This window comes from Amblyomma americanum, chromosome 4 (assembly GCF_052857255.1).
Source record: "Amblyomma americanum isolate KBUSLIRL-KWMA chromosome 4, ASM5285725v1, whole genome shotgun sequence".
NCBI lineage: Eukaryota > Metazoa > Arthropoda > Arachnida > Ixodida > Ixodidae > Amblyomma > Amblyomma americanum.
The window spans coordinates 62,482,633-62,510,632 of NC_135500.1; the positions used below are offsets into that span (position 1 = coordinate 62,482,633).

The 28,000-nt window shown below is 48.8% G+C and overlaps 2 protein-coding genes across 2 annotated transcripts in view; both read right to left on the bottom strand.

Moving 5' to 3' along the window:
• Nucleotides 1–7,604: 7,604 nt before the first annotated feature.
• LOC144130136 (uncharacterized) lies at nt 7,605–27,434 on the bottom strand. The gene is made up of 5 exons (XM_077664148.1): nt 27,350–27,434; nt 17,930–18,050; nt 13,098–13,256; nt 11,887–12,012; nt 7,605–7,913 (listed from the first exon to the last, which is right to left on the bottom strand). The coding sequence occupies exons 2-5, from the start codon at nt 18,029–18,031 to the stop codon at nt 7,725–7,727; spliced, it is 576 nt and encodes a 191-aa protein (XP_077520274.1). The 5' UTR covers nt 18,032–18,050; nt 27,350–27,434; the 3' UTR covers nt 7,605–7,724.
• The window catches only part of LOC144129523 (uncharacterized), a 37,548-nt gene continuing 36,893 nt past the window's right edge, over nt 27,346–28,000 (bottom strand). The window contains exon 5 of the mRNA XM_077663678.1: nt 27,346–27,477. Coding sequence (XP_077519804.1) covers nt 27,346–27,477 — 132 coding nt within the window. The remainder of the gene's footprint in view (nt 27,478–28,000) is intronic.

Genomic DNA, 28,000 nt, shown 5'->3' on the forward strand with positions numbered 1-28,000 from the left:
ATCTCAATTAGTTACCATACTGTAGGACAGCGTTTTTCGCCAATCGCCTGCGCCACCAGCATCGAAACCTTCGCTCAAAGCCTCGTGAAGGTGAGCGACACCCGAAGACGAATTTTTGGCCAAGCCCAACCATTCTCGGGCCGCACGGCCCCTTTATCACCCGAGCCAGCCCGCCGCTTCCGTTTGGCCTCGCTCCGCCTAGAGCTTGTCCTACTGCGCCGTGACCTCCCCTCGAAGCCCCACCAGAGAAGCTCCACCATGCACTGAGAGAGCTCAGTGGTTAGGGCGCTCGGCTACTGATCCGGAGTTCCCGGGTTCGAACCCGACCGCAGCGGCTGCGTTTTATGGAGGAAAAACGCTAAGGCGACGTGTGCTGTGCGATTTCAGTGCACGTTAAAGATCCCCAGGGGGTCGAAATTATTCCGGAGCCCTCCACTACGGCGCCTTTTTCTTCTTTCACTCCCTCCTTTCTCCCTTTTCTTACGGCGCGGTTCAGGTGTCCAACGATATATGAGACAGACACGGCGCCATTTCCTTTCCCCAAAAATCAATTATAACATTATGCACTGAGAGACCCTCGATCCACGGGATTACGACCCCCATAACTGGACTCATATTTTCATTGTTCCAGAACGACGCCAGGAGCTGTCTAGAATTCCCGATAGCCCGAGAACGCCGCCACAAAAAGCCGTGAATGCCGGCATGAACGTCAGCGCGTGAGCCGGCTCGCCACCCGCTGTCTCCGCGTCCCACCTCAAAAAACCCACTGCACCCCACCACCGCTCATGGGCCTACAGATCAGCTGGCAAGACAACCCCACCCCATGCGGATCCCAGGGACGAGCAGCTACAGGCCGTAAGGGCGGAGGTAAGCCTCCTCTCCTCCCTAATCCATCCCACACAAACCGCCTCGCCCCCGTCACAAAGCCCCTCATCACACCCAGTCCTCCCTAGCCAACCCACCTGTGAATCCGATCACCCACCCGCTAAAAAGAAACGCACACCGGAATCCCCCCCAAGTCACCCAAGACGACCACAGGAAACTAGAAGAAAACTCAGCGCAAAATTGCAAGAAATGGAGGCGCGCCTTGGGGCAATATTTACCATCACCATAGATCAAATCACTCACCGATTTGAACACCAGATGGAACAACTGTACAACAGAATGATGCAGGTGCTGGAAATGCGTTTAGCAGCTTCACACCCCTCAATCGCCAACCCCCCCCCCCCCCCCCCCCACACTCCAGCATGGCGGAGAAGATGCTTAATTATACCCAATTACCTCTCCTCCAATGGAACTGTCGCGGCTTCCGTGGAAAGCGAGCGCCTCTTCAACTTATCGTCCCCAAACTCACCCTCGCGCCCAAATCCTCCTAATACAGGACCCCCAACACACCCGCCACACTCCCCAGTCATGTATCGGTTCACACCGGCAATAGGCATACCCCGCGCGCATCTACGCTCTTACGGCGCTCGCTCACATTTCAAACACATAACATAATATCGGGCGTGCCTCGCATCATCACCGAGATCGTACACCGCAGAAACATAATCCTACCTATTTTTATAGCCAACATATACCGCCCCTCTCCTCATCCAATGTCCTCACTGGAGACGCTCCTGCTAGAACTTCATATACTCGCAGGGAACCATCCTCTGATCATTGGGGGGACTTCAATTGTGCACACACTGATTGGGACTACAGAGCCACCTCGAGCAGGGGGCAACGCCTCTGGTCCTTGGTGCGGGACCTGCGACTCATTGTGCACAATAATTTACACAATCCCACGAGAATCGGCAATAGCATCTGCATGGACACCAGTCAAGCCGCCACCTCGTGGTCATGACCTGGGACAGGACACACCATACACTAGGCAGCGAACACTACATTATATCTGTCGCTGTCCCGTTTAAACAGTCCCGCAAGAAATACCTTACACTCAAGATAACAAATTGGGATGCCATCCGCAAACTGTGAATGGACACCCACCTGCCGCCATCACAGACATCGGCCAATGGGTGAGTTCACTCATGACCGATGTCGCCACACACACCCAACACACTGAAACAACACAGGACACCCCCACAATAGGCTTCCGACTCGCCCACCTCTGGGGGGCTTACCACAGCCTCCTACAGCGCTGGTAAAAGAACAAATTCAACAGCAGTCCTGAAAAAGCCGCTGGCGGCGCTGCAGACACAGATCAACCAACATGCAGAGGACCTCTGCCCCTCCAGCTGGGGACAAATCTGTGACAGCATCGCCGGTACTTCTACCAAGCGAGCCTGGTATCTCCTCCGCGATTTCATCGACCCGATGCAGTCCAAAACAGCTACACAGCATCACGTGGCAGGGCTCATAGACAACACTCACTTATTCCCAGACGCCCCCCTGGACAACCTCAAGCAAACACATACATCGCCTAGCATATCGAACCCCCTTCCTCCCTACACAGGCCAACCAAACTGTACCCTCGATTCCGAGATTACGGCAGCGGAAGCCACACCCTGCTTGCTCTCCGTAACCTGTATGATCAATTTATCACCAATAATATGGAGTACTTCATCAAATGCTGGGCAAAGGGCACCCCCCCCCCCTTAAGTCTTAGCATCACGCCAAGGTTATGTTTATCCCAAAAAAAAACTAATAACACTAGCCAACTTCCGCCTAATCTCTCACGTTGTGTCTCGGGAAACTTTTCGAGCACGTCATGCTGACGAGAGTCACTCAACACATGACGGACAACGACCTCTACCCCCAAAGTGTGGTGGGCTTCCGTTCCCATTTGTCTGCGCAGAATTCCACGCTGCAGCTCACAACCCACATATTTGACCCGGCCGTTCCAGGTCACACAAAGGTCATCCTGGCTTTGTATCTATCTACAGCCTTTAATCGTTTTAACCATCAGGCAAACATGGCAGCCCTTTCCTCGCTTCATATAGATGTACGTACGTATACCTATATCGGAGCTTTTCTTACCAACCGCGTGGTTGAGGTACACTTTGGCCCACATACATCACCTCCTTACTCCCTCAGGGAGTCGGAACCGCTCAGGGCTCCGTCCTCTCCCCTTTCCTTTTGAGCGCGACCATGATCTCCCTCGCCAATAAACTCGCGACAGTACCACACCTCCGGCACACCTGCTATGCCGATGACATCACGGTGTGGACCACCCACGTCAGTGATGGTGACAGAGGACACACTACAAACTGCCGCCACATTCACACAAGAACACGCTCGAAGCATCGGACTCTCGTGCTCTCCACAGAAGTCTGAGCTCCTCATCCTCCGTCCCACCACCCGTCACTGTCCCACCACGCTCATAACCGTTGCTCTGGATGATCGCCCCATTCCGGAGGTGGACGCTCTCGGGGTCCTGGGCCTTCATATCCAAAACAGCGGTAGAAGCAGCCTTACCATAAAGAACTTGAGCAGGTGACAGGTGCGATCACGCACCTCATCCGGCAGCACAACCTATGTGTCTCATTCACGCCTTTATCCTGAGCCGATTCATATACACGCTCCCGTACCTCAGAGTTAGGGGTGAGGAGGTCTCCAACTTGGACGTGATGCTTCGCACCGCGTTCAAGACGGCCTTCCACCTACCCCTCCACACTTCCACAGAAAAACTACTCCAGCTGGGTCTTTACGATACTGCTGGGCAGCTTGTGTAGGCCCATAGACAGACCAAGTATATCCGATAAACGCAGACTCCCACCGGACGCTACATATTCTAAACACTCTCGGCATTCACGCCCCGGCTAACGACCCCACGTTTCACCGCATCGCACGCTCTATCCACTCCAACCTCCTCGTCAAACCCCTGCCGAGAAACACCCATCCGCCACACCACGTGCCCCGCCGGCGAGTCAGGGCAAATACTGCCCACAAATATTACGGCTCCGAGGAGTATGCCGTGCGGGTGGACGCCACATGCTCGGGCTAGGAAGCGGCGGCAGCCCTGGTGGGTCTTACCCTTCAATCTCTTGCTATTCTCTCTCTCCCTTCGGTTTTCTCCTCAGGTGTGGCTGAGAAGGCAGCCATCGCCCTTGCAGTTGCCCACACGGAAGCACGTTTCATTCTCATAAATTCGAAAACTGCACTCCTAAATTTCGCATGCGGGCGAGTTCATCTCCCTGCATACTGACCTCGCCCGGTGCCAACCCGCCCCGCCAAGTGGAGCTGCTCTGGGTGCCTGCGCATTCGGGGAACCCCGTTAATGAGGCCACCAATAGCTTAGCCCGAGGCCTGATATGCCGGACACAGGCGGCCCCCGCGTCGTAGTTCTCCTGGGAGCGCATGCACATATTCAGTGAGCTGACTAAGGCTCACCGAGCCGAGAGACCGCCCTAGCCGCCACCACACCACTCACCTGATAATTACCATCACACCCTATGGCGCCGCCTCCAGACACGAACCCTCTCATCCCCTTATACTAGGTCCCGCTACCACCAAAGGCTCACCAACCCCTCTTGCACCCTCTGCAACCACCCCACCGCCACCCTCGCCCACATTCTATTCCAATGGCCGGCGGGTCCTCCCCCGCGGAGCCTGGAGCGCCTCAACAGCTGTGAGGACTCGGAGCCCCTGTTACGCTCTGAGAACCCGGTCCGGCAGAAGACTGCCATGGACCGGGCTGCCGACGTCATGTACCGTACGAACATAAAAATTTGAGTGTAGTGGGTCGTATGGGGGCCCGTGTGCTCCAAACACCATTGTCATAATAAAATTTTTTACTACTACTACTACTACGTCCTTGTCGCCTCGTCTCTGTCCTCGTCTGTTAAGCGCTGCTTTTCCAGAAAACTACTGTCATACTGTAGAAAAATAACTGAAGCCTAATTACTTAAATTCTTACGGGTCGTTAAGACACTTTCTTCATGTCTTGGTTTCGATTGAAATGGTGTTATATACAAGGACCTGAAATTTGGAGCTTTGCCAATTATATTATTGTTGAAGTATACCAGCATATAAAAATGTTAATTATCTCTAAGTACCATATTTTTCAGGTATAGTTAGGTGGAATTATGGGTCACAAATATTGAAAGGTTCAACTCAGACGCACAATACCAGCATAGCTACGCAGTTTAGTTCTTGTTGAATTCAACGGTATAAGATTAAGAGAAATTGCACCATAAAAACATGATAAAAGCTCCAGCAAGTCTATTCATGTTGCCAAAAACATGAAGCCCTTATGAAGTGCTCGCGCCAGCCATTCGGGGGTATTTGTAGAGGCCTAAAAAACTGCGAAATGCTGATATAGTAAAAATATTTCACACTAGTGAGCAATATCAGGTAGTGGGGAAGGAGCTTAGCTTACAAACAAAACCAATATGGCGGCCTTTGGGGTCGCGGTCGTGGGAAGTGACGGGCGTGAAGTCCTGCCGCATTCGCTCCGAAATCGTCGTTTCCGGGCTAAGTAGACGCGAAGTATATAGATATTTTAATACTTGAAGGTAGAATTTATACCTCGAAACCTTTGAGGCGGGTACTTTAGAGTGCACTGAACCCAAATAGGACATTTTTGCAAAATCGAAGTTTTCGCATTTTTTATCGTTTCAGGACCAGCGTCTTCCTTAAGTGCTAGAAAAAAAGAACCACGTATAAGTCACGTTGGCAGAAAAAACACGATAGGTTGTTTCGTAACTCCTTCTACAACTCAAAGAAACTCAAGTGACTCTGAAGTGAATAACAAATTTTGGCGTAATTTATATAAACTAAATAACTAATTAGGTGCAATTTCAAAAATAATCCCACGAGGGCCACCAGATAGGGAACAGTATGACGTTGGTTTCACCCAGCTCCCGTGCGCAACTTTTTTTAAATCCTTCATTCAAGTTCTGTGAAATGCCGTGTACATCGGAGGATTAGTGGCAAGCAATGGCCCACTTTGAACAACCTATTAAGCAGGCGCTGGTCATACTCTGTAAACATTAGACAACTAGGGCCATTGTTGGCTGTGTAAAGGATTGGCGCTGCCAATATGGCTGGCACAATAGATAACCATGGATCATTACTGGAAATATAAGAGTCGCACTGCCAATATCAAGAAAATAGTGGTCCACCAGGGCCGCTGATGGAAATTTACGAGGCGGTAATGCTGATATTGGGGAAACAGAGGACGAGAAGGACCATTATTGGAACCGCCAGATAGCGGCACTGCCAATATGGGATACACACACGAAAGGTAGGGTCATCATTGGAACTCTCAGAGAGTGGTATAGCGTATATTAAGAACACAGTGGCGACGCTGGTCCTTTACGGAACCGGCCTTTGCCAAACATATTAACAATGTTGGGCCGATGCCTTGTGCTGTCTAGCAGGTAGCTTGAAAAAGACGATCTTAGCTCCTGGCGACACCTGCATTTTCTTGACTATTGAAAGCGTCGCTGCTTGGGCCTGCACTGTACAAGTCGCTGTGGAAGATCTCCGGAAAAACGTTCCACTAGGCCAGGTACAATTTTTTGCCGTTTACTTAACACAAATATTCGTTTCAGAGACGCGTTGCCAGAATACGAACACGTTATACAATTTATTTATAGTAACCCCATTAACTTGTTGCGGTCGATACTTCAGGGTTTCCCCTTCAGCCCACTCTTGTTTTGTATTTACATTAAGTTCTTAAGGCAGTGAGGTTGCAAGCAGCTGAAGTAATGTGCTAGTGTATGCTAACGATGTTCCCGTTCGTACGGTCGATCAAGTGAGCATTACCGAGACTGTCAAATGCACCCGTGAATTTTGCCAAATCACCGGCAGTGGGGTAAATTGGTCAAAATGCCTTGGATTCTGGCATTGCCGCTGGCCATCAAAGTCTGAAATTTTTGCGAATGTGTCTTGGGTGAGGACCCCTGTCAAGTACTTTGGTGTCCCCCTTGATGCTTTCCGTGAAAGGGAGCGATACGACACTTTGCAGGCTAGAGCGATATGGGAGAGAGCAGCAAAGTGGACGTCACTGATCCTTTCCTGCGCACGGCATGCCAAGTGAGACTTGGCCGCGTGCAGCTACACTTTGTTATGTCCACCGAATTGTTTCGGGGAGGCCACGAAGGGTCACTGGTTAAAGCGTCTTAGAGTGAACGCCTAGTGAACGGATTGTGGTCTGCATGAGTTAGTAACGTGCCCCATAAATTAAGTGCCCACTTGTGCTAATTGGTGCATTACGGAATGAGCAAACCACCGTCGTCCCGCTCTTCCGCTCTTTCGAGGACTTCATCGACAAAGTCCCGTCAAAGCTGGGAATCGGATTATCGGCAGGCGAGAGCAGGCAACCGTGCACCGTCGAGCCTCCGAGCGGACTTAGCGTCTGGCTTGACCTGCTCATACCGAGTCAAGCCAACGCGCAGTCGCCGAGTCTGCGTAGCACCGCCTATACCCGAAGGTTGTCTTGACCAGCTCCTGTCGGAGTCGCGTATTCTAGTCGTGCGCTAGACAATCCGTTCGTTTCAACAACCGTATGATGTGTTTAGTGGTAAAAGCAGGTTTCTGTTGCGTTAATTCCCGTGCAGCGCCGCGAGGCTTACGAAGCCGAAGAATAAACGAAAAAGAGTGAAATATGTAGGTGGTACTTTTCACTGCACTCTCTCGAGCCATGTTGAGTTCAGCAGTGAAGGCTAGCGGATGCTATATTTGTCTCGTAAGCTAACGGGGTAACTCCGAACAAGAAATTATCCCCTTAAGAGCCCATTTCCTGCTCCCTCGAGCCGTCCGCTTGCAGCAGGCACGCGTCAGCAGGCTTCGTCAGGCGGCTGGCCAGGGAGGGCCTTGAGGTACTCGTCGAACGTCTCCCGTATGGCGCGCACACGGTCCAGGGTCCTGGAGGCTCCGTTGCACACGCCATCGTAGTCGGCGAGGTCCACGCCGAAGACCACCCAGCCGTGCACGAGCTCGGGAAACGTCTCGCGAAGGGTGCACATCTGCGACAGCGGCCGATGCGCAAGTTTAGTAGTAGCACGAGCGTTCACTGGCGGAAAAAAAGGATAATGTAGACGTATGGCGGCTGCTGCAACTGCCTCGCCCGGAGCCTGTACGGCGGCCGAAGGTAAATGAAAGAAAGATAAAAGAGTAGTTGCAGGCAATAAGAAAGGAGGCCAAGAAACTGAAAAGCCGAAAGAAAAGGGCTATATACAGTGTACACATAAATAGTTAGGTACATCACAGACATGCGATGTGTCTGCGAGGCAGAAGGTTGCAAAGTGCCTTAGCAAGACCAACACCAAAGCGGAGGAATAGGCTGAAGAATACTGAGATGGGCACAGATCAAGCGCTGTGTTGTATTAACACTTGGTCATAATAATTTTTGTTCTCACTTCCTATGCAAAACCCCTCATAGTAGCGGAGTATTCAGGGAAGCTACGCTGCGCAGTCCTCTCAATGGGCCGCGTGAAGTAATGTAAGTGCGAAAGTTTTGTTTCGTCTGGATGTATTCACCGGCAAGCGAGATGTTCAGAGACGACCACCGATCAGATGTAGACACGGAGCCTAGAAACAAGCATAAACTTCTTTGAGCCACGGCTTTTCTCAGTCCCCGAAGGTTTGCTACGCAGACAGACGCGTATCTGGCCGTTGATTCTTGTGTGCCGCAGCTTGCTGCGGAATTCATCTGTCCGCCTGAGGCTGTGCGCACCAAACTTCGTCCGCGCGCGCTTCTGCTAAGTTTCCACTCACGGTTTGCGGTGGATGCCAGGTGAGTCTAAGCTGAGGAAGCGCAGAGTAGTGCGTTTGTTTCACTGTGTTAGGAGTATAGCCCTATTTCGACGAAAAAGCCGCTCCGCATGTGTGTGTGTGTGCGTGTGTGCTAAGCCTCCAAATTCCGAAAGCACGCTCCAGGTACAAAAAGACAACATAAAGCCTGCATCCTGTATTCACCGTTATCATTGACCCTCATTTAAAATTCCATCATGATGTATAGCTGAAACGTGCAAGAAAATTTCGTATGGCTTGCGTGCACTAATTAAAGCCCGAAGCTATTTCCCAATCGAAACTTTATTATCCCTTTATTACGCATTCATCCACAGCCACTTAATCTACGGTATCTCATCTTGAGGTAAGGCCTATCAGATTTATATCTGGCTATTAATAAAACTGCAAAAGCAAGCCATGCGCATCATAACCTGTACCCCTCGAATGTCACCCTCACGCATTTTGTTCACAGAGTTAAACGTTTTACCTATCTCGGCCCTTTATTTTTACAACATTGGTATCCGATTCTTTAAGATTCTTCATCATCAGTTCCCACTAAGCATATCTTCTCCCGGCACGATCATAAGCAACATCGTCACACGTTTTGCGCTAAGTAATAACTTTTTACTTCCTAAGGTCAGAACTAATTACGGGAAACAATGCTTTCATTTTGTAAACTTGGAAGCGCAAAAAACCGGACGACGGACAGAGTAAGGGAACACAAAAAACAGGTTCACGAGCGCTACTCGTTGGTAGTAGCGCTCGCGAACCTGTTTTTTGTGTTCCCTTACTCTGTCCGTCGTCCGGTTTTTTGCGCTTCCAAGTTTACAACATGCATCACCAACTAGCCCGGCAGCTTGCTCTCCTGAAATGCTTTCATTTTTTATCTATGTCAATTTGGAATTCTTTGCAACTTAGACTCCAAACAAACTAATACGCTTTCTTTGTTCAAGGTCAAATTAAAGCTTTTTCTTCTTAATAAGTGATTTTTTCCTTCTTTTTGGTTCTTGATCCTATGTATCAGGGCATCTGTGAGTGTTTTATTGTACATTCTCCTGCATTATATTGTTTGTATTTAAATATTTTGGTACTCATATTACACTATGCATCTATCTATTCATTCTCTGTGCCACTAATTAATGTGTTGTATATTTTCTATTTTGTTGCTTATTGAAATTTATTGTCATAAGAGGTCCCGTCTGCGGTCTTCTACCATGGGACCTCTCGCTGTATAGGTTTGTAACTTTCTTTGGATTCAATAATAAACTTTCAACTTCAACCTTCCAACCCCCCACCTACATCCTCAGAGGTTTCCTCTCACCAGAAGCGCACGCAGCACCATCCATCCACCTACATATTGCTGGCGCTTCCTCCCTCCAGAAGACGATGAAGCACCGTAACAAGAAAGCGGCGGCGAAATGAATGAGGCTAGATTGATTCTATTCCGGATGACTCATACCTCTTGAATTCATTTTATTTTTCCCAATTTTTTTAATCTTGATTCAGTCTTCTGCCGTTTCCTTCCCCGCGCAAATGCTTGATTGGCATTCTACCCTATACCTTGGCCAATCCCCCCCACGTGGGTATGCGCCATATTACTTGAGGAGAATAAGAAGAAGAAGAAATGAAGCCTGCATCCACCGTCCACTCATCTACACAATGCTAACGCTTCAATCCGCCAGAAGGCGATGCAACACCTAAACGACGGCTAAATCAGGCCTGCCTCCGCCATGCACCCAAATACACATTGCAGACGCTTCCATCCACCAAAAGGCGATGCAACACCTAAACGACGGCTAAATCAAGCCTGCCTCCGCCATCCACCCAAATACACATTGCAGACGCTTCCATCTACCAGAAGGCGATGCAACACCTAAACGACGGCTAAATCAAGCCTGCCTCCGCAATCCACCCAAATACACACTGCAGACGCTTCCATCCACCTGAAGGCAATGCAACACCTAAACAACGGCTAAATCAAGCCTGCCTCCGCAATCCACCCAAATACACATTACAGACGCTTCCATCCACCAGAAAGCGATGCAACACCTAAACGACGGCTAAATCAAGCCTGCCTCCGCCGTTTACCCAAATACACATTGTAGACGCTTCCATCCACCAGAAGGCGATGCAACACCTAAACGACGGCTAAATCAGGCCTGCCTCCGCCTTGCACCCAAATACACATTGCAGATGCTTCCATCCACCAGAAGGCGATGCAACACCTAAATGAAGGCTAAATCAAGCGTGCCTCCGCCATCCACCAAAATACGCATTGCAGACGCTTCCATCTACCAGAAGGCGATGCAACACCTAAATGAAGGCTAAATCAAGCCTGCCTCCGCCATCCACCAAAATACGCATTGCAGACGCTTCCAACCACCAGAAGGCGATGCAGCACCAAAACGAAAAAGCGACGGCGAAATCAATTCTGCATCCACCACCCACTCACCTACACACTGCTGACGCTTCCGCTCGCCAAAATGCGATGCAGCACCTAAACGAAAAAGCGACGATGAAATCAAGCCTGCATTGACCCACCTACACAATTCTGACACTTCCGTCCGCCAGAAAACGATATAGCACCTAAACGGTAAATCGATGACGAAATCAAGCCTGCATCCACTATCGAGCCACCTACACACTGCTGACGCTTCCACCCAGCAGAAGCCGCTGCAGCACCTGAACAAAAAGCGATGGCGAAATCAGTCTTGCATCCGACATCCACTCACCTACATACTCCTAAGGCTTCTGCCCGCCAGAAGGCGATGCAGCACCTAAACGAAAAAGCGACGGCGAAATCAATTCTGCATCCATCATTCACCCACCTACACATTGCTGACGCTTCCGCGCACTAGAAGGCAATGCAGCGCCAAAACAAAAAAGCGACAGCGAAATGAAGCCTACGTCCACCATCTACCCACTTACACATTGCTGACACATCTTCACACCAGAATGTGTTGAGCACCTAAACGAAAAAGCGACGGCGAAATAAAGCCTGCATCCACCATCCAAAACCTACACGTTGTTTATGCTTCCGCCCACTAGAAGGCGATGCCGCACCAAAACGAAACAGCGACGGCGAAATGACGCCTACGTCCACTATTCACCCACTTACACATTGCTGACACTTCCTCCCACCAGAATTTGTTGCAACATCTAAACGAAAATGCGACGGCGAAATCGCAGGACACAGTGTCGCCGTACCTTGAAGTGGAAGGTCTCCTTCGTGTCGAACAGGTAAAGCCGTCCCATCGTTGGTGAGTAGAAGCGGCCAATTATTGTGTTGTTTCCGTACTTGACGTCGAGCGGGTAGTTGCTTTTACTACAAACCTGCACATAGCAAAAAGAAAACAAGATATGATGGCTAATGGCAGCACTCAAACATTTTTCATGCATTAATAACCTTTGACCCACGTTACATGTTAACAGCCACAATCCGCTTTGTGCGGACGCATCTGAGGACGCCAGTGGCTGAATGTGGTGTACAAGTTAACAGAGGACCGCTATACACTGTGACCACTCCGAGATAACCCCCAAAATTACAATTTTTGTAAGCCAGTACAAAGGCAGTAGACTAGCACTCTTTAAGAAGATAACTCGCTCTATGGGCTTAACCGATCTGTCGGCGTATGACCATGTTGTTATTGCATATGCATATGGGCGATGTTCACGATTGAAAGCCAATAAAAGTCCTAAGTTCGTGGTTGTTGTGTTGGGTCTTACGGCGCATAAGCAGCAACTAAGGCTATCAATCCCCAAAACAGGGTTATCAACGTCTATCCGCTGCATAAAAGACCACAAGTCTTCAGTGAGATACAGGCTCTTTAAAACATTCCAAGCTTTGAGAAACCTAATGACTCGCGACCAATCTACAATTTCCTATTCTCCTAAGAGCAAGCTTGGGTGGAAAAGAAGGGGTTGTAAAATGTTGTTAAAGCATTTTTTATTGGTTAGCCATGTTTAGTGCAAGCAGAATTCACATATGGTTAGCTTTGCTCAAGTGTATGCATACTTCTGGCGGAAATTTTCCTTCTTTCAGTAGCAGAAGTTCTGTGCAAGGTGTGTATGTCCAACCAGTCAGCCGTTGCACTGTGCATTACAGAAATGAGCTTTTGACGACGGTCTTCGCAATAGTGTTGTTGGGATACGGGACAGGGCCGAAGTACAGCCGCTTCTTTTACTACTATTCTGCTTACTAGCGCCTATGGTTATCTTGTGTCCTTTCTCGTCTGCGCTCCTTTGACGAAGTCTCTCTACGCAACAAAAAGCATCGATGCATATTTCACCGCAAAAGCGCTCGCTTCGATGGTAGTGTTTGCTAGTAGTCCACGTGTGGTGCCTACTGAACAAAAAGCACACAATGTGCACTTGTCTATTTCAATTCGCGCAGCACCAGCGCAAGCATGCATATGCACCTCTTTCACGGAGACTTCGATGGCGCCACTGTCGCAGGCCGCTCCCTCACGGGTCCTCTCGGGCACCTCGTAAGCCAGCACCGACACGGGGAGCGTCAGTGCTACGGCGCTGAGACGGTGCAAGTACTCCTCCCCTGCCGCGTGGTGGGCCACGTCCAACTGCAGCAGCGAAAATGGTCGAGCACACAACCAAGGTCGAACACATGCACACTGTTCGAGCCGGTTCCTTTCGCGAAGCTAACTTACTATCAGTATGCGCGAACGAATGGAAAGGCGGTGGGAAGATTGATGGGTTGTACTGACGGCACGCTGTTGTCGGTGTGCAAAATTCTGCAAAAACCTGTCTCTCTCTCTCTCTCTGTGCGTGCGTGCGTGCGTGCGTGTGTGTGTGTGCGTGTGTGTGTGTGTGTGTGTGTGTGTGTGTGTGTGTGTGTGTGTGTGTGTGTGTGTGTGTGTGTGTGTGTGTGCGTGCGTGCGTGCGTGCGTGCGTACGTGCGTCCGTGCGTGCGTGCGTGCGTGCGTGCGTGCGTGTGTGTGTGTGTGTGTGTGTGTGTGTGTGTGTGTGTGTGTGTGTGTGTGTGTGTGTGTGTGTGTGTGTGTGTGTGTGTGTGTGTGTGTGTGTGTGTGTGTGTGTGTGTGTGTGTGTGTGTGTGTGTGTGTGTGTGTGTGTGTGTGTGTGTGTGTGTGTGTGTGTGTGTGTGTGTGTGTGTGTGTGTGTGTGTGTGTGTGTGTGTGTGTGTGTGTGTGTGTGTGTGTGTGTGTGTGTGTGTGTGTGTGTGTGTGTGTGTGTGTGTGTGTGTGTGTGTGTGTGTGTGTGTGTGTGTGTGTGTGTGTGTGTGTGTGTGTGTGTGTGTGTGTGTGTGTAAGCACTCATTAGTACCCTTAAATGTTGCCGTGTCCTCATGAAACCTGGCCGGTGGCGGTTAACTTAATGATTAGTCGCGCGAGGCTGTTCAGGAGCAGCAACCTATATCGCACATGTCCCACCGGTGGCAGCACCTGCCATCGCAGGGCAGTGGCGCATCGCTTAACCGCTGCACCACTGCGCCAGAAGTGGTTTGAGGACTCCCAGGGACCTATGAATGTTAAGTAGAGAAAGACCAATTCTGCATAAGTGGGCATTACTCCATTAGTTATCGCGTCATATCCTTAAGGCGGAGCGCTTACCGTGCTACGGAGGTGACTGCCTTCACTAATTTAGAGCGCAGATCAGAAGGAGTGCGGCGCGCGGCGACTGCATTCACAAAGTGGGCGGGCGGGCTTGCGCCTTCTCACGCGTAAAGAGTCTCTGCCGACTTTTTCACCTACGGAGCAATAAAAAGGAACGCACGCAGTAGGGAAGCGACACACTATTCTTAGACGATGGTACTTCAAGTGCTACATAAGTACAGTTTCTGTATAAGAAAAGATGTAATAGCTTTTGAAGAATGATTATATGGAAAAGCTAATACAACTTCCACCATGCTTCATGACATTCCCGCAGTCGCACATCGAACGCAGTGACGCCTTGTTATCCATCCAAATCGAGGCTGATGTTTTAAGCTGCATTAATCAGTTCTTTTAAGTCTGGGTTCGCAGAAACTACATCTATTGTGCGTAATACAAAATAAATAACGACCGGACTAGTTTTCTTGATCTCTCGTCACAAGCTGCTTCCAAACGTATACAACTTGAGTACCAGGAGAATCAAAAACACATCAGACTGCTGCGCCTTCGATGACCATGCTTGGCAGCTGTTCTCTGCATTTTTATTTTTGTCAACGCCTTATGCAGCATAAAAACTTTCCCGCCACTAGCCATGCCTGCGTGCGAGAAGCTTGCGAATCCTGTGCCTGGATTAGCTTATGCCAAATCTGTCATTCTCAGCAAGGTGCAATTTTATTAAAACAGGTGTGAAAAGAACGCTCGTAAAGCTCACGTACTGGTCAAAGAGTGTGTTAACGGAATAATTTTAAGCATAGCTTAGTTTGGGTCAGTTGAAACAGCATTCATTTTTTGGATTAGAGCCACGCTGCTCCCGCACCGTCAAATCAGAGCCTATGCGTTACCGGCATCTGTTTTTTTTTTTCCTCACAAAATTTTTGAGATGCGTTACATCGTCTCCTTACTTGCTAATATTGTTTATATGTATGTTTTGCATCCGTGTGCTGCTAATATTGTATAATTTTATTATTTTGGTTATGTAACAATGTAAATTCATTCCTGTTTGGGCCAAGCAGTGGCCTGCAGTATTCTGAAATAAATAAATAAAATACATGCGTAGTGGTCCCATGAGCGCGTAGGTTACGAGCCAAATGATGCTTGTAAAAACGCAGTCTGCCCATTTACGCAGCGAACACCACAGATGATGTAGTCAGCAGGGCAGCATACTGATTTATTTCGTCCTGCTTTTCTCCAAGGCTGCTAAATTTTCTAGCCTACAACAGTGTCGTGAAAAGAAAATGGCAGCTGTTCAGTTCCGTTACGCTCAAAAATAGTATCTACAGACTCGGCCAATATAGAGCAACAGGGGACTGGCGCTACACTTTTATGTTTTGTTGATTTTCTTTCTGTGAATGGTTCGTCCGGCGCGTTTTCTTAAACAGCTTATGCACCACCTAACCCAACAACACATTTAACTGCAAACATCCACAATTTTGCACAGAACAATAAGTGAACCCTCACACTCCAATTGACCCGATTTAGCACTGGGCTGTGTTTGGTGTATACCAAAAAACGCAGATGAGTAAAAGACAAAAGCATTGAATGACCTCCACACGACCCGCGAATACAAGATCTATCTGCGAGTTAGCTAGCGTTCAAGTAGCTACAGAATGACAGGAGCTTATAAGGGTCATCAGGCTTGATGCCAAAAACTGGTGTAAGAGCTGGTATATGATCTTATCATCGTCAGCCTGACTGCGGCCACTACAGTACAACGGCCTCTCCCGTATCTCTTCAATTAACGCTGTCCGGTGCCAGCTGTGGTCACCCGATCCCCGCACAGCTCTTGAAGGGACATTGAAATGATTTTGATCGCCACATTGTAGTGCCACAGATCCGTAAAGGTGGTCTCTGCGGGTATTTGAGTCAAATTTGGAAGCTCTACGAGTACCCTATAGAGAAATAATTTTAAAAATCGCTGTCGCAGTAGCTCGCAACTGATTATCGCGACAAACCTCACCGCGCATCCCCTTCCACGATGACGTCATTGCGCAGACGGGGTGAGTTTAAAGGCTGGCCTTCTGCCCACTGACGTCATCGGGGAAGGGGACGCGTGGTGAGGTGTGTCGCCATAATCGGTTGCGAGCTACTGCGACAAATATTTTTTTAAATTATTTCTAAATTATAGGGTCCGCGCAGAGCTTTCAAATCTGACTCGAATACCCACAGAGGCCACCTATAGAGATCTCTTGCACTAGAATAGCCCGATTGAAATCATTTCAGGGTCCCTTTCATCTCATCCTCCTACCTAACCTTCTGCCGGCCCCTGTTACGCTTGCCTTCGCTTGGAATCCATTCCGTTACCTCTAAGGACCATCAGTTATCTTAGGTTAACATTGCATGTCCACATTGCATGTCCAACTCATGCCCATTTCTTCCTCTTGATTTCCACTGTGATGTCATTAATTCGCGTTTGTTCCCTGACCCAATCTGGTCTTTTTCTGTCTCTTAATGTTATACCTATCATTTTCTATACCACAGCTAACAGCTAGCTGCACTGTCCTCAATGAAGTTGAGGACAGCCTCCACGTTTCAGCCCCATAGGTAAATAGGTACAACATTTACCGCATAGGTATAACATAGGTATAGCAGCTGTTATGAAGGTTTTTCTTGAGGGATATCAGAAAACTGCCAATCATAACCTAAGAGTACCTGCCTGGTATATCACGCAAGCTGAAATCCGTAGCAAGATTGAAATACAGCTCTTATTCCCGCTAGGCTCTATACTTAACATGACTCCGTTCCCATCTCTCCTGTCCCACCTTCCCTTTCCCATACGCCAAACTGGAGCACTGCCTCAAGGAGTGTCCGGTGGCACTATTCACACAAATCCTCGCTAACCCCGATCCTGGAGTGCTTGGCTAGTCTTGACGCAAACGGAGCACTAGCTGTCCTAAGTGCTCCAAACAGTGGGGATTTTGAACACTTCATATGTGTTTAGTGAAGCGATCTGGTTTACTCTTTATATGCCAGACTGTGAAATTCTTGAGGTTTAAATAATTACACGCATACGTCCAAACTTCTCCACGACGTCATGTTGCATAAATTATGTTAACTAACTAAATTATATAAATTATTTAACTAAGAGGCTTGCCGCCGTAGCTAATTAGAGGTCTTTGGCGTTCTGGCACTTAGCTTGAAGTCGCGGGTTGAATCGCGGCCGCAACTACCGCATTTCGATGAAAGCGAAATGCAGAAGCGTTTCCGCGCTGTGTGATTTGCGTGCACAATAAAAAGCATCAGGTGGTCCAAATCTCACTTAGATGTTTACCTCGAAGTTCTTCCCCTCCGAGGTCCCCTCACAGCCTACATGCAGCTTTGGGAGGTTAACCCACAGATCTAAAGGCTTACTTTGAACAATCGACGGGTTTTTGTGTGCGCTCACTGCTGGACTAATATGACGGTAATGATTCCGTGAGAATGATCACGACCATCACTGTAATCAGTACAGTTAAGTCTACAGGGAAACAAAGGTACGCCATTGCTTTGGAGTAGCCCTCTAATGCACCTGTCTCACCCACGCAATGTCAGTAATTTTTTGACCAACTGTTCTCGCGCTTTGGAAGAAGCAGAGGCAAACGTTTTCGATCGCGCAGCGAAGACACCTTGCTTCAGCGGGCACCACTCACGATGGCCGGCAGGTGGCTTCCCTCCAGTGCTCGCAGGGTGGTGGGCGGAACGACCACCTTTTCGCTGTCCTCGGACACCATCGCGTGCGTGGTCAGGATCATGACGTCGACGGGGAGGGATCTGCGCAACACCGCTCAACGGGATAAGCACCGAAATTTCGAACGCGATGAAACACTGCTGGTACGCAATTTTACGGCAAAACCCTTTTACGGGAGCCCATCTCCAGTGGCCGTGTAACTGAAGCACGTTGCAGCCCATGTAACTAAAGTTGCATCTGTCGTATAAACTCCAAGCCAAGCCAAGATAGATAAACAATACTTGGCTTGGCGCCTAAGTTGATCGGTGCGAAGCCAAGGCTTCAGGTAACCACATGATTTCAGATCATCCAGACGTGGCCCTTATCACGTTTGCACCTGACGGCATCGCAAAATTTATCTTTTCATTGGAACTCATGTCATCTGCCGGCGTTGAAGGCATCAACGCAAAGGTTTTGAAAAACATTAAACACGCAACTAGCAAAATTCTAGCACACATTTTCCAGGAGTCTCTGTCAACCGGCACGGTCCCTCAAGACCGGAAAGGGGAGAACATCGTTCCAGTCCCAACAAAGGACCAGATAACACATATCGTTTCAGCTCTCTCATAAGTGTGTGTTCAAAAATCATAGAACATGTTATTTACTCCCACGTCATAAACTTCCTAACACCCATCAGGTTTTTTCAACTTAACCAGACGGTTTTCAGAAAGGCCTGTTTGCGACACACAACTGGCATTGTTTGTGAACGACATTAGTTCCAACTTAGACTTAAATTGTGTAACAAAAGTAAAAACAGCGCTAATTTTTACACAAGCCACACAGAAAGACCAGACAGGACGGGCGCTTAGTCCAGATATGTTTATTGAAAGCCACATGTTGCAAATATATATAGCCCGAAGAAGGTGAACGCGATAAATACGTGATAATGGGTAGTTTTTTCTGAGTGTGCGTGTGTTTTTTGTTGATGGTTTTTTTCCTTACCATGTAAGAAATGCGCATGCGTTCACCTTTTTCGGGCTAAATATATGGAACATGTGGCTTTCAATAAACATAGTTGGACTCAGCGCCCGTCCTGTCTGGTCTTTTGTGTGGTTTGTGTAAAAATTAGCGCTGTTTTTACTTTTGTTGCACAATGTCACACCAATTACCCCGCAAGAGGTACTGTTAATAGACTTAAATATTGCCGTTCATTCACTCTTTTTATATTTCGCAAAAACTTTCGAGAAAAACTAAAAACTTCTGCATTTCATTGGATCAATTTTTTTCTCACTAACCACTTGCAGTTCATGTTAACGATTACTCTTCCAGCTTCGTCCCTGTCGTCTCTGGTGCATACCACAAGGCACCGTACTATACACACATCTTTTTCTCACATATATTAATTACCTACCCAACTGCACCTCTTATGATGTCCGTCTTTTCGCCGAATATTGCGTATTTACTGCCCCATATAGTATAACGCTACTGACAATTTAGCTTTCAGGACGATCTGGCAATAGTCTAGGAATGGTGTCGAAATTGGCTTAATGTTAACGTTAACAAAACAGCTCTGATTACGTTCATCAGACGTCCGTACTATATTTTCCGCAACTGCTAATTGACCGGGTCAGCTGTCTCTTCAGTCTCCTCTTACAAATATTTAGGCGTCCACATTTCCAGCGATCTCAAATAGTTTTCTCACATTATAAATGTTACTAGCGATGCTAACTGCACTCTTGGCTACATTGGACGTAACATAACTCATACGCCTTCTCACGTAAAACAACTCTCATACGCAACCCTTTGGAAGCCAAGCCAAAACTGGAATTGACATGCACATTATGAGACCTGCATTACCATAGCCTAATCGCTACCATCCAATCAATTAAAAACCGTGCTTCCAGATTTATTTTCTCTCCTTACTTCTGCGCTACAGTGTTAATAATCTAAAAATTAAAGCTGGTCTTCCAAGCCTACAAGTGGGCCGGAAAATACCTACACTCTGTCTGCTTCAGAAATGTTATCATGCCTTATCACCTAGCAGTACATTCATTGTGCCAATTCATTGGACCACCAGCCGTGTCACCTACACCATGGCCGTTTATCCGTCGCATGCCCCAATAGCGAGACATCTCAACTCCTTTTTCGTAAGCACTGCCATCGACTGGCATGATCATCCCGCAGACAGCATCTTTCACTATAACCAACTTTGAAACCACCATGGAACGACTTTTCTGTTAATTCATGTCTAGCCCCCCTCATGTAAAACCCCGCCCTCGTGGGGTCTTTGAGGTATTGAAAACAAAAAAAGCCAAGCCACGAGAAAGAAAAGAGAGGAAGAGGAGACGAAAGGAGAAGAAAATTAAGAATAAAAGAAGCCAAGAGAGAGAATCGAAAAAAAAAGATCAGGAAGGAGGAGTAGGAAAAACTTCAAAGTCCAGGAGCCCTCTGGCCGCTCCCTCCAGCGGGACCCGCGCGATCAGTGGCTCTATTCGATTTACCGCGCTCGGGCAGCCCGCTGGCTGCCGGAAAGTTCGCCCCTGACAGCAAAGCGTCTCACGGTCACATGGGCTGGCGGCCACTGGAACCAGCAGGCCGGCAATCAGGCCGGCAAGCCAGTCACGGATCACGGAGGGCAGATGCCCTCATAGCTTCGCGTTCTGCTGCGTCTCATTGCTACGCGCGCGTACGGCAGAAATAGGCTGCTTGAGATCAAAAAGAAGACCTGAAGTTAACGAGGGCTGCCACAGACTGCAGAACAAACAGATTATCGTGCTCGCACCCGTACACATTGGTGACGACAATGCGAGCGTGTGCCTTCGGTGCACAGTGTGCTGTGTAAGCTTCGAGAAATCCTCAAAAGCATGTGAGCGTGGACACCGTAGTCACCGACTCAAAGTCAGCCTACGGAAGATTCCGCAGGGGGGTAATCTCTTCCGCGGTCCGAGCCATTCTATCCAAGTGAAGAGCCATAGAGCTCGTGTAGGTCCCGGCTCACTCGCAGGTAGCAGGCAACATCATCCCCGACTACTATGCCCGAGAAATGTCAATCCGGGCCCCGCACGAGCAGGAAGAGCTACCGCACCCGGTTACCAGCTTTCGGAACATTACCCGGATGTACAGCGAGGAAAGGTGCAGACTGCCCGAAACGAACCCCAAACTCACCACGCAACAACAGACGATCCTGCGTCGAGCACAGGCGGGATCGCTAGCGCATCCAGTACTGTTGAACCGCATGTACCCTGAACACGATGCGCTCTGTCCTTTTTGCAAACGAGAAAAGGGCACCCTGCCGCACGTCTTGGCAGAGTGCACAAAACTCAAGGCCCCCTCTCCTCCCCTTCCCGCCAACACCCCCAATCCCCAACCCCTTGAGCGATGGGAGACCTTGTTATCCAGCCCCGCCCTACCGATTCAGCTCGCACTGACGCACAGGGGCCAGGAGCTGCTGAGAACATATGGGTCCCGTAACTAGGGAACCACCTCGTCTGGTGCCTGCGTCCACCACCGATTTATTTCGGGCCCAATAAATGTTGTTTCATCATCAAGTAAGTATGACTGACGTATGACTGCAGACGATCGACCCTGCATGGTGATTGACTCTGTTGTGGTCGTTGCGATTTTTACGTTCGTGTACTGCTTCTTGCGGGCTGTAATCAGCAAAGAATCGGGATACGTTCCGTTCAACTGTAGTCTGTCAGCCGCCGGCTTTTGCTGCCGGCAAGGAATGCACTCATAATATCGACAAAAGCGATCAGCTGACTGAATGTTCATCTAAAACAAGCGGGTAACCTGTACAAATTTAGCTGCGCATTGTATCTGTAATGCTACAGCTTTACCGCAGAGGACTGGCACTCGAATGAAAGGCGCTACAATCCGGCCTTGCGTGTCGGCGCCTCACGTACCACGTGTGCATGCATGATGATCCGCGCTGTGAAATTCTTTTTCCTTTTTAATGAGCCAAATGTGAGGAGATTTATGAGTACGGTTCTCCTCGATATTTTAAGCATTTGTGGCAGAAGGACCGAGCATCAACTCGCACAACAGATGGCGACGACAGAATCAGCACTAGCTAGATCGGCTGTCATAATTATGCGATATTACTATGTGACCACATATAAGCACGCGCAGAGATGCATCGAGCAGTGTGCTCGTGAAGGCTTTTAATAAAGGACATGTTTCAATCAATCAAGCGTTTCTCAAACCATATCCGCCTATTCATTCCGCAGAACCAAATGAAGACCATACGCTCTAGTATCGCGCTCAACTAACACCTCGCTAAACACGTTCAGCACAGGCATGTATGCGCGCTTCTGAGCGCGTATTTGGAGCGGGAATCTGCGGCCGCTCTCGCGAAAGGCCTCGAACACCATCGCAATATCACCCGGGGGCAAAAATTAAGAGCCGAAATATTTGATGAATCAGAACTATGCCACCGTAATATGAAGCGAGCCTTTGTGCTTGCTAGGTGGTGAGATGATCGAACTGCGATCACACGCACGTACACAAAACAAATATACAAGCAGCGAGAACTACTGCAAAAGGCACCATTGCAGGCGACACACACGCGCGAAGAACCGCGGTCCTTCTGGTCCATATAAAAATGGTCGCCTGCGCTTACCGCTACCGTACCACCTCTCCGTCGTCTGCTAGTTGCCCGAGTGCTGCCAGCACAAAATCGTCCTGGCGAGTACGGCTGCCCGTTGGCAGCCCGAAACCGCCCAGAGAAAAACTAACGCATTCTGGGCAGCCACCGGAAGCGAGCGGAGCAGCCCGAGAAAATCGAACGCCTGGCTCCGCGCTCTGGAGCAGCCCGCGGGCAGCCAGAGGCGGATAATCGAAGAGGCCCAGTCGTAGCTGGTCGTCGGGCTGTGTGGTCCGAAGAGCGGCCTCGCCTGAAGGGGGCGGGGCTGTGGATAGAGGGAGCGCAGAGAGGATATGGGCATTCCAGGGGCAATGGTAGAGAGTGAGTGGGGTAGTGTCACAAGTGGTGCAGTGGGGCCAAAAGAGGGCAGAGTGAAATATATGGGTAAAGTGAGGGGATGGGAAGATGTCTGGAGTTGTCGCCAGTATGTGCTCAGGATGTAATAGGACGTGCAATGTGGTGGTGAGAATATGGCGCAAGAACGACAGCAGTGGCGGACAGCAGTATGCTTTTCGAGGGGTTCGATGAGGTTGCCTGTGTTGTGGTTGGGGGGGGGGCCATCCGCCGGCGCCAGGAAGCTGTTTTCGGGAAAAGGCAACGAGATGAAGAAAAAATGACGGTCCATTTGAGTAGTTGGGCCAAATACGAATTAGGTGTGCTAGCAGTTCGGTTTTCACTTCGGTTCTGTGCTCGAATCCACTGTCCACGGATGGAAGTTGCTCGGATAGCGATAATGGTTTAATTTCCATGTATGTGGAATCCGTCATTCTCTACTTAGCATTCATATATGCCAGGATGTCCCCATGCCACTCCCAGCGCAGCGGTTAAGTGAAGCGCCACTGCCCAGCTATGGCAGGTGTGGCCATAGTTGGGGCTTGTGAGACCAAGGTTGCTATTCCCTAGCAATCACTCGCGAGCAGTCATTAACAGACAGGCATACGGGTCGTTGCTTAAACGTCCGCCTTGTGGAAACCAACAAATTTTGTACAGTGGTGAGGTATCAAACCTACATATTCATTGCGACATTCATTGTCGACAAATAAATCACACATGTAACCTTTTGTTCCAAGAAACATCAGTCATTTTCACACATATCGATCAGACTGAAAGAGAAATAGTCAAGGCTTACCATATTGGTAAGGCTGGTTTTTGTGTCAGCAAACCGTCATTATCACTTGACAAACGTGAAATAAATTTTTTTGCTGGTGCCTTTGCGGAGCTGCAGGTATTCATCAGTATTGATAAGATCGGTTGTTTTCTTTGTATTTGAAGGAACGGTATAAATGCATGCAAGTGTGTAATAAACTTTAATCGAAAGTCAGCGCTCGTGTTGTCTGGCTCTTTGGACTCATTTTCCGTGCTGTTGCACTATGCATTAATAGAAGTGCCACCTGCCACGGTGGCCAGTTCGCTCACAACCGCTTTGAACATGGTGATGTCACGAAAAGCCGGCGACATTGACGCGACACAGTGATCGAAATTGTCGATATCTTAATCTGTCTTATGGAGGGGTAGCCGCGGAAGACAGTTGGCGTCAGCGTGCCGTCGACAACTCTTGCTGCCGGAGAGCCCAAGGTGCAAAACGTCCGCACGGGTCACGAAGATTAACGAGCTAGCAGAGGTTATAATGATTGGCGACGATGCTGAACTGCCATCCGTTTACAGAGGGACCGACTCGCATAAGCAACAACGCGCTCTTTGTTTTCACAGCGCTGAACGAGGACAGCTCCGATTTCCAAGACCACTTGTATCTGTATGAATCTCTGTGGGAACGGATGTATCGAAGTGGCAAAGGACAGGGTGCGACGTGAGAAGGAATTCTAGCTGGCGGAAGGCACTCAGGGGCCTACTCGAAAGCTACATCTTTCTTAAAGAGACCTGTCAGGGGGGTATACGATGTCCGCAAAGCGCTGATTGAAGCAGAGCAAGTACAAGCATAATCCCAACAAACCCCGCAACCCTTTGACCGCCTGGGGTGGCTTGAACGACTCGACAGCTGCAGTCATGGCGATCAGGTCTGATGCCGTTTTTGTCAACGAAGTGTCCAAGCACTAACGCTTGACGCGCACCAAGGCGGCACTTTTTAGAGTTAAGGAGAAGTCCAGCTTTGCGCATGCAGCCCAGGTGGACAGCTAAACGGTCGTTGCGCTTTCTAAACGTCTTTCTAAAAATGATTACATCGTCTAGGTGCCACACGCATATTTCCCATTTCAAACCACGGAGTATAGTGTGCCTAAATCTCTCGAAGGTGGCAGGCACGTTGCAAAGACCGAACGGCATCTTAAATTTATAAATGCCGTCAAGTGTAAAAAGCTCAGTTTTCTCTTTGTTCACGGGATGCATGGGGATTTGCCAATAACTTGGTCGGAGATCTACAGAAGACAAGTAGGAGGCCGAAGAAAGGCAGTCGATGGCATAATTGATTTGAGGAAGAGGGTATGCATCTTTTCTAGTGACGGCATTCAGACGACGGTAATCAACGCAAAAACACCACGATTCTTCTTCCGGAGAATTACTGGAGCCAGCGACTCGACGACTTTTGGATAACACCTTTGGTTAACATCTCCTTCATTTGTTCGTTGATCCTCTTACGTTGAAACGGTTACACTTAGCAGAACTTTTGTCGGATCGGATGTGAGGCGCCATTGGCAACTCTGTGAAGGGTCGGAGACTAGGGAACGGAAGGTGGGCCGCCGGGCTGTGAAAAGTCAAACGCGGAGGAGCGTCACAGGAGGATGGCCAGCAGAGCACGGCGCTCATGCATGGAGAGCGAAGGAACTGTGATTACTCGGAAAACTCTGCTGCTGTCGCATGCCAGGTGTCGGTAACCACGGCAACGAATACTGGCGAGTCGGGGCTGCATGGCGCATGCTTCAATCCTTCAAGCAGAACTACAGATTATGTCGAACAAATCACTGTCCACAGTTCAATGCGAACTTCTGTGACAGAGACCATGACATGAGGAGCCAAGACATTTTTCTTCATGCGGGTCAAATACTCGTATCGAATATGTCGAGAGTGCTATCGCTGCATAATACCGGTATGCATACAGCTGAAGAAAGAAGCACGACAGTATCACGGGAAACACAGACCACTCTCTCACCACCGCAGTTGTCTTCCACAAGGCCAAGGGTGATACATTTGCCCACAATGAGCTCACCGGTGTGGCAGTCGACGTTAGCGCCAGGCATCTCCAAAAACCCGAGGCCAAGAATGGCGTCGTGCGTCGATCGGGTGAGTACCGCCATTTCCGTGCTGGACACTGCCCCATCAAAAGAAACTTTAACACTGCAAACTGCAACCTCAGACAATGGTTCCCCGCTCACACCACCGAACTGGGCATTTTGTCCCACCAGAACAGACACTTTGCCCACGAGGAGTCACTTAAAAGCAGCACTCATAACAGAAACAGTAGCTCCGGTATCCACTATCGCAGGCACACCATCAGCTAGCACGTGCACTTGGTTCCGTAACATGACTACAGGCGGAGGTATTTCTTCCGGTGGCAGACTTCCAGCGACATTACCCCCATCGGTCGCGCCGACTATAGGTTCCGGTGGTGGCGAGTAAACTATAGAGGAAACCGAGTTTTGCCCAAGCCAACCACAATCTTGTCGCGCATTCCTCTGCTCTCGCCTATTTCTTCTCCTTCCCCGGTGAACACCCTCTGGATGGTTCCAGCAGCAACCACCTTCCGTTTGCAGACTTATGCTCCCTTATATTTCCTCCTTCAACGGTTCCATACGGAGGGTCGTTCTCTTGGAAACCACACAGTGCTTGCGCATTCCTCACACTCGTCATACCCTCCTCCTTCCTTCCACAATAACGGCCCTCCTCGCGATACCCCCCTCCTCCCAAGGTAACCACCCTCCCAGTGGTTTCTGTGGCAGCCACCCACCAATTACGCCGAATACTGCTACTGCCACTAGCTACGCCGACATGAAACCCAGGTACGGCTGCTTAACAGCTACCGCTGTAAAGGAAGAGAAAGAAGGAAAGAAGAGAATGAGGGGAGAAGGAAAAGCACGAGAAAATGGATGGACGCCATGGCTCTCTCATACCGAATGTTTTACCTGAGCCGTAGCTTAGTTTAGCTAGAACTACAAACGTCTGTCAGACGGGCATGTCAATAATATGGCCGTTGGAGAAAGGTTAATTTTACATCATCAGCTTTTATAGCCAGACATCATCTCCCCCGTGAGATCACGTGGTCGTCGTCGGTACGAAATGCAGTGGCGTCATGTCGCAAGGTCACGTCGCAATGTCGCAGTGTCTATGCAATCGGTCATCCACCCGAAGAGTCACAACCCATTACACACACATTACACCCATTACACATGAAAGCTGCTGGCACTCTTTTTACGGCTTCTAAATATTAACTTCGAAAGGACAAACATTAGGTCTTGAGCGTTCAAACGGCGGCATACCTATTAATGTTGGCCACTAATTTCCCTCTATCAGAACGATTAAAATGCACTCACTGGACACACCGAAAACTAAAGCTTATCACATCGCGGCAGGACAATACTTAAGATAAGCGATTGTGAATCTTGTCGCCAGCAGGCATTGTTTCTTATGAAAAATAACCTTAAAAATAAAATTAAAATTATGATCAGTTACAAAAGAGAAAAACGCGACAGAAATGTCTTGTTTGTTCATGTACTCACTCAAAAGCGCTCTAAGGAAACGAGAAAGCCTTGTTTGTTCATGTACTCACACAAAAGGGCTCTAAGGAAACAAGGTTTCCTTATCGCTCACCTTAGTTCTACCTTGAGTATGTCGTGTAGCAGACTGTTCTTCGGCACTGCGGTAGTACAGCCGAAGAAGATGTAGGCTCCGCTGGAGTTATTAACATCCGTCTGCGCCTGCTCAAGCAGTCTGAAGGCCTGTTAGAGAATATGAAGTAATGTAACTGCATGCTGCTATTGTGTGCCGCGCATACCACACAGACAAAGAACAGTACGTCTCTGCTTTTTTTTTCTTTGACAACTAGCTTTAAAATACCGGAAAGACGAAGTTCAGCTGGTTTTAAAAGTTTAAGGGCACACCGAACATATGAAATGGTGGAGCCCGCTGTATCGGCTATTTGTATAGAACTCTGAATGTATGAGAGTATTCTTTTTCACTTATTCGAACCTCCCAAAAACTCTGCTCTTACTGTTTTTGCTTGCTTGTCGAGAGCCATGCTGAAGTACAGAGCAAGGATAATGCACACATAGTACACCGCTAAAGTTGTCACATCAAAGCGGAAGCAAATGCAAGACCCCTTACGGCGTCACAACCACGCCAGGATATTCTCGGTTCCTAATACGAAATATTATCATTATCAGGTGCATGATATAGCAAGTCATTTTAACGCGGTAGCGTTAGAGCGCACATTGAGCGGAAAGCCCAGTGATTTGAGAATGA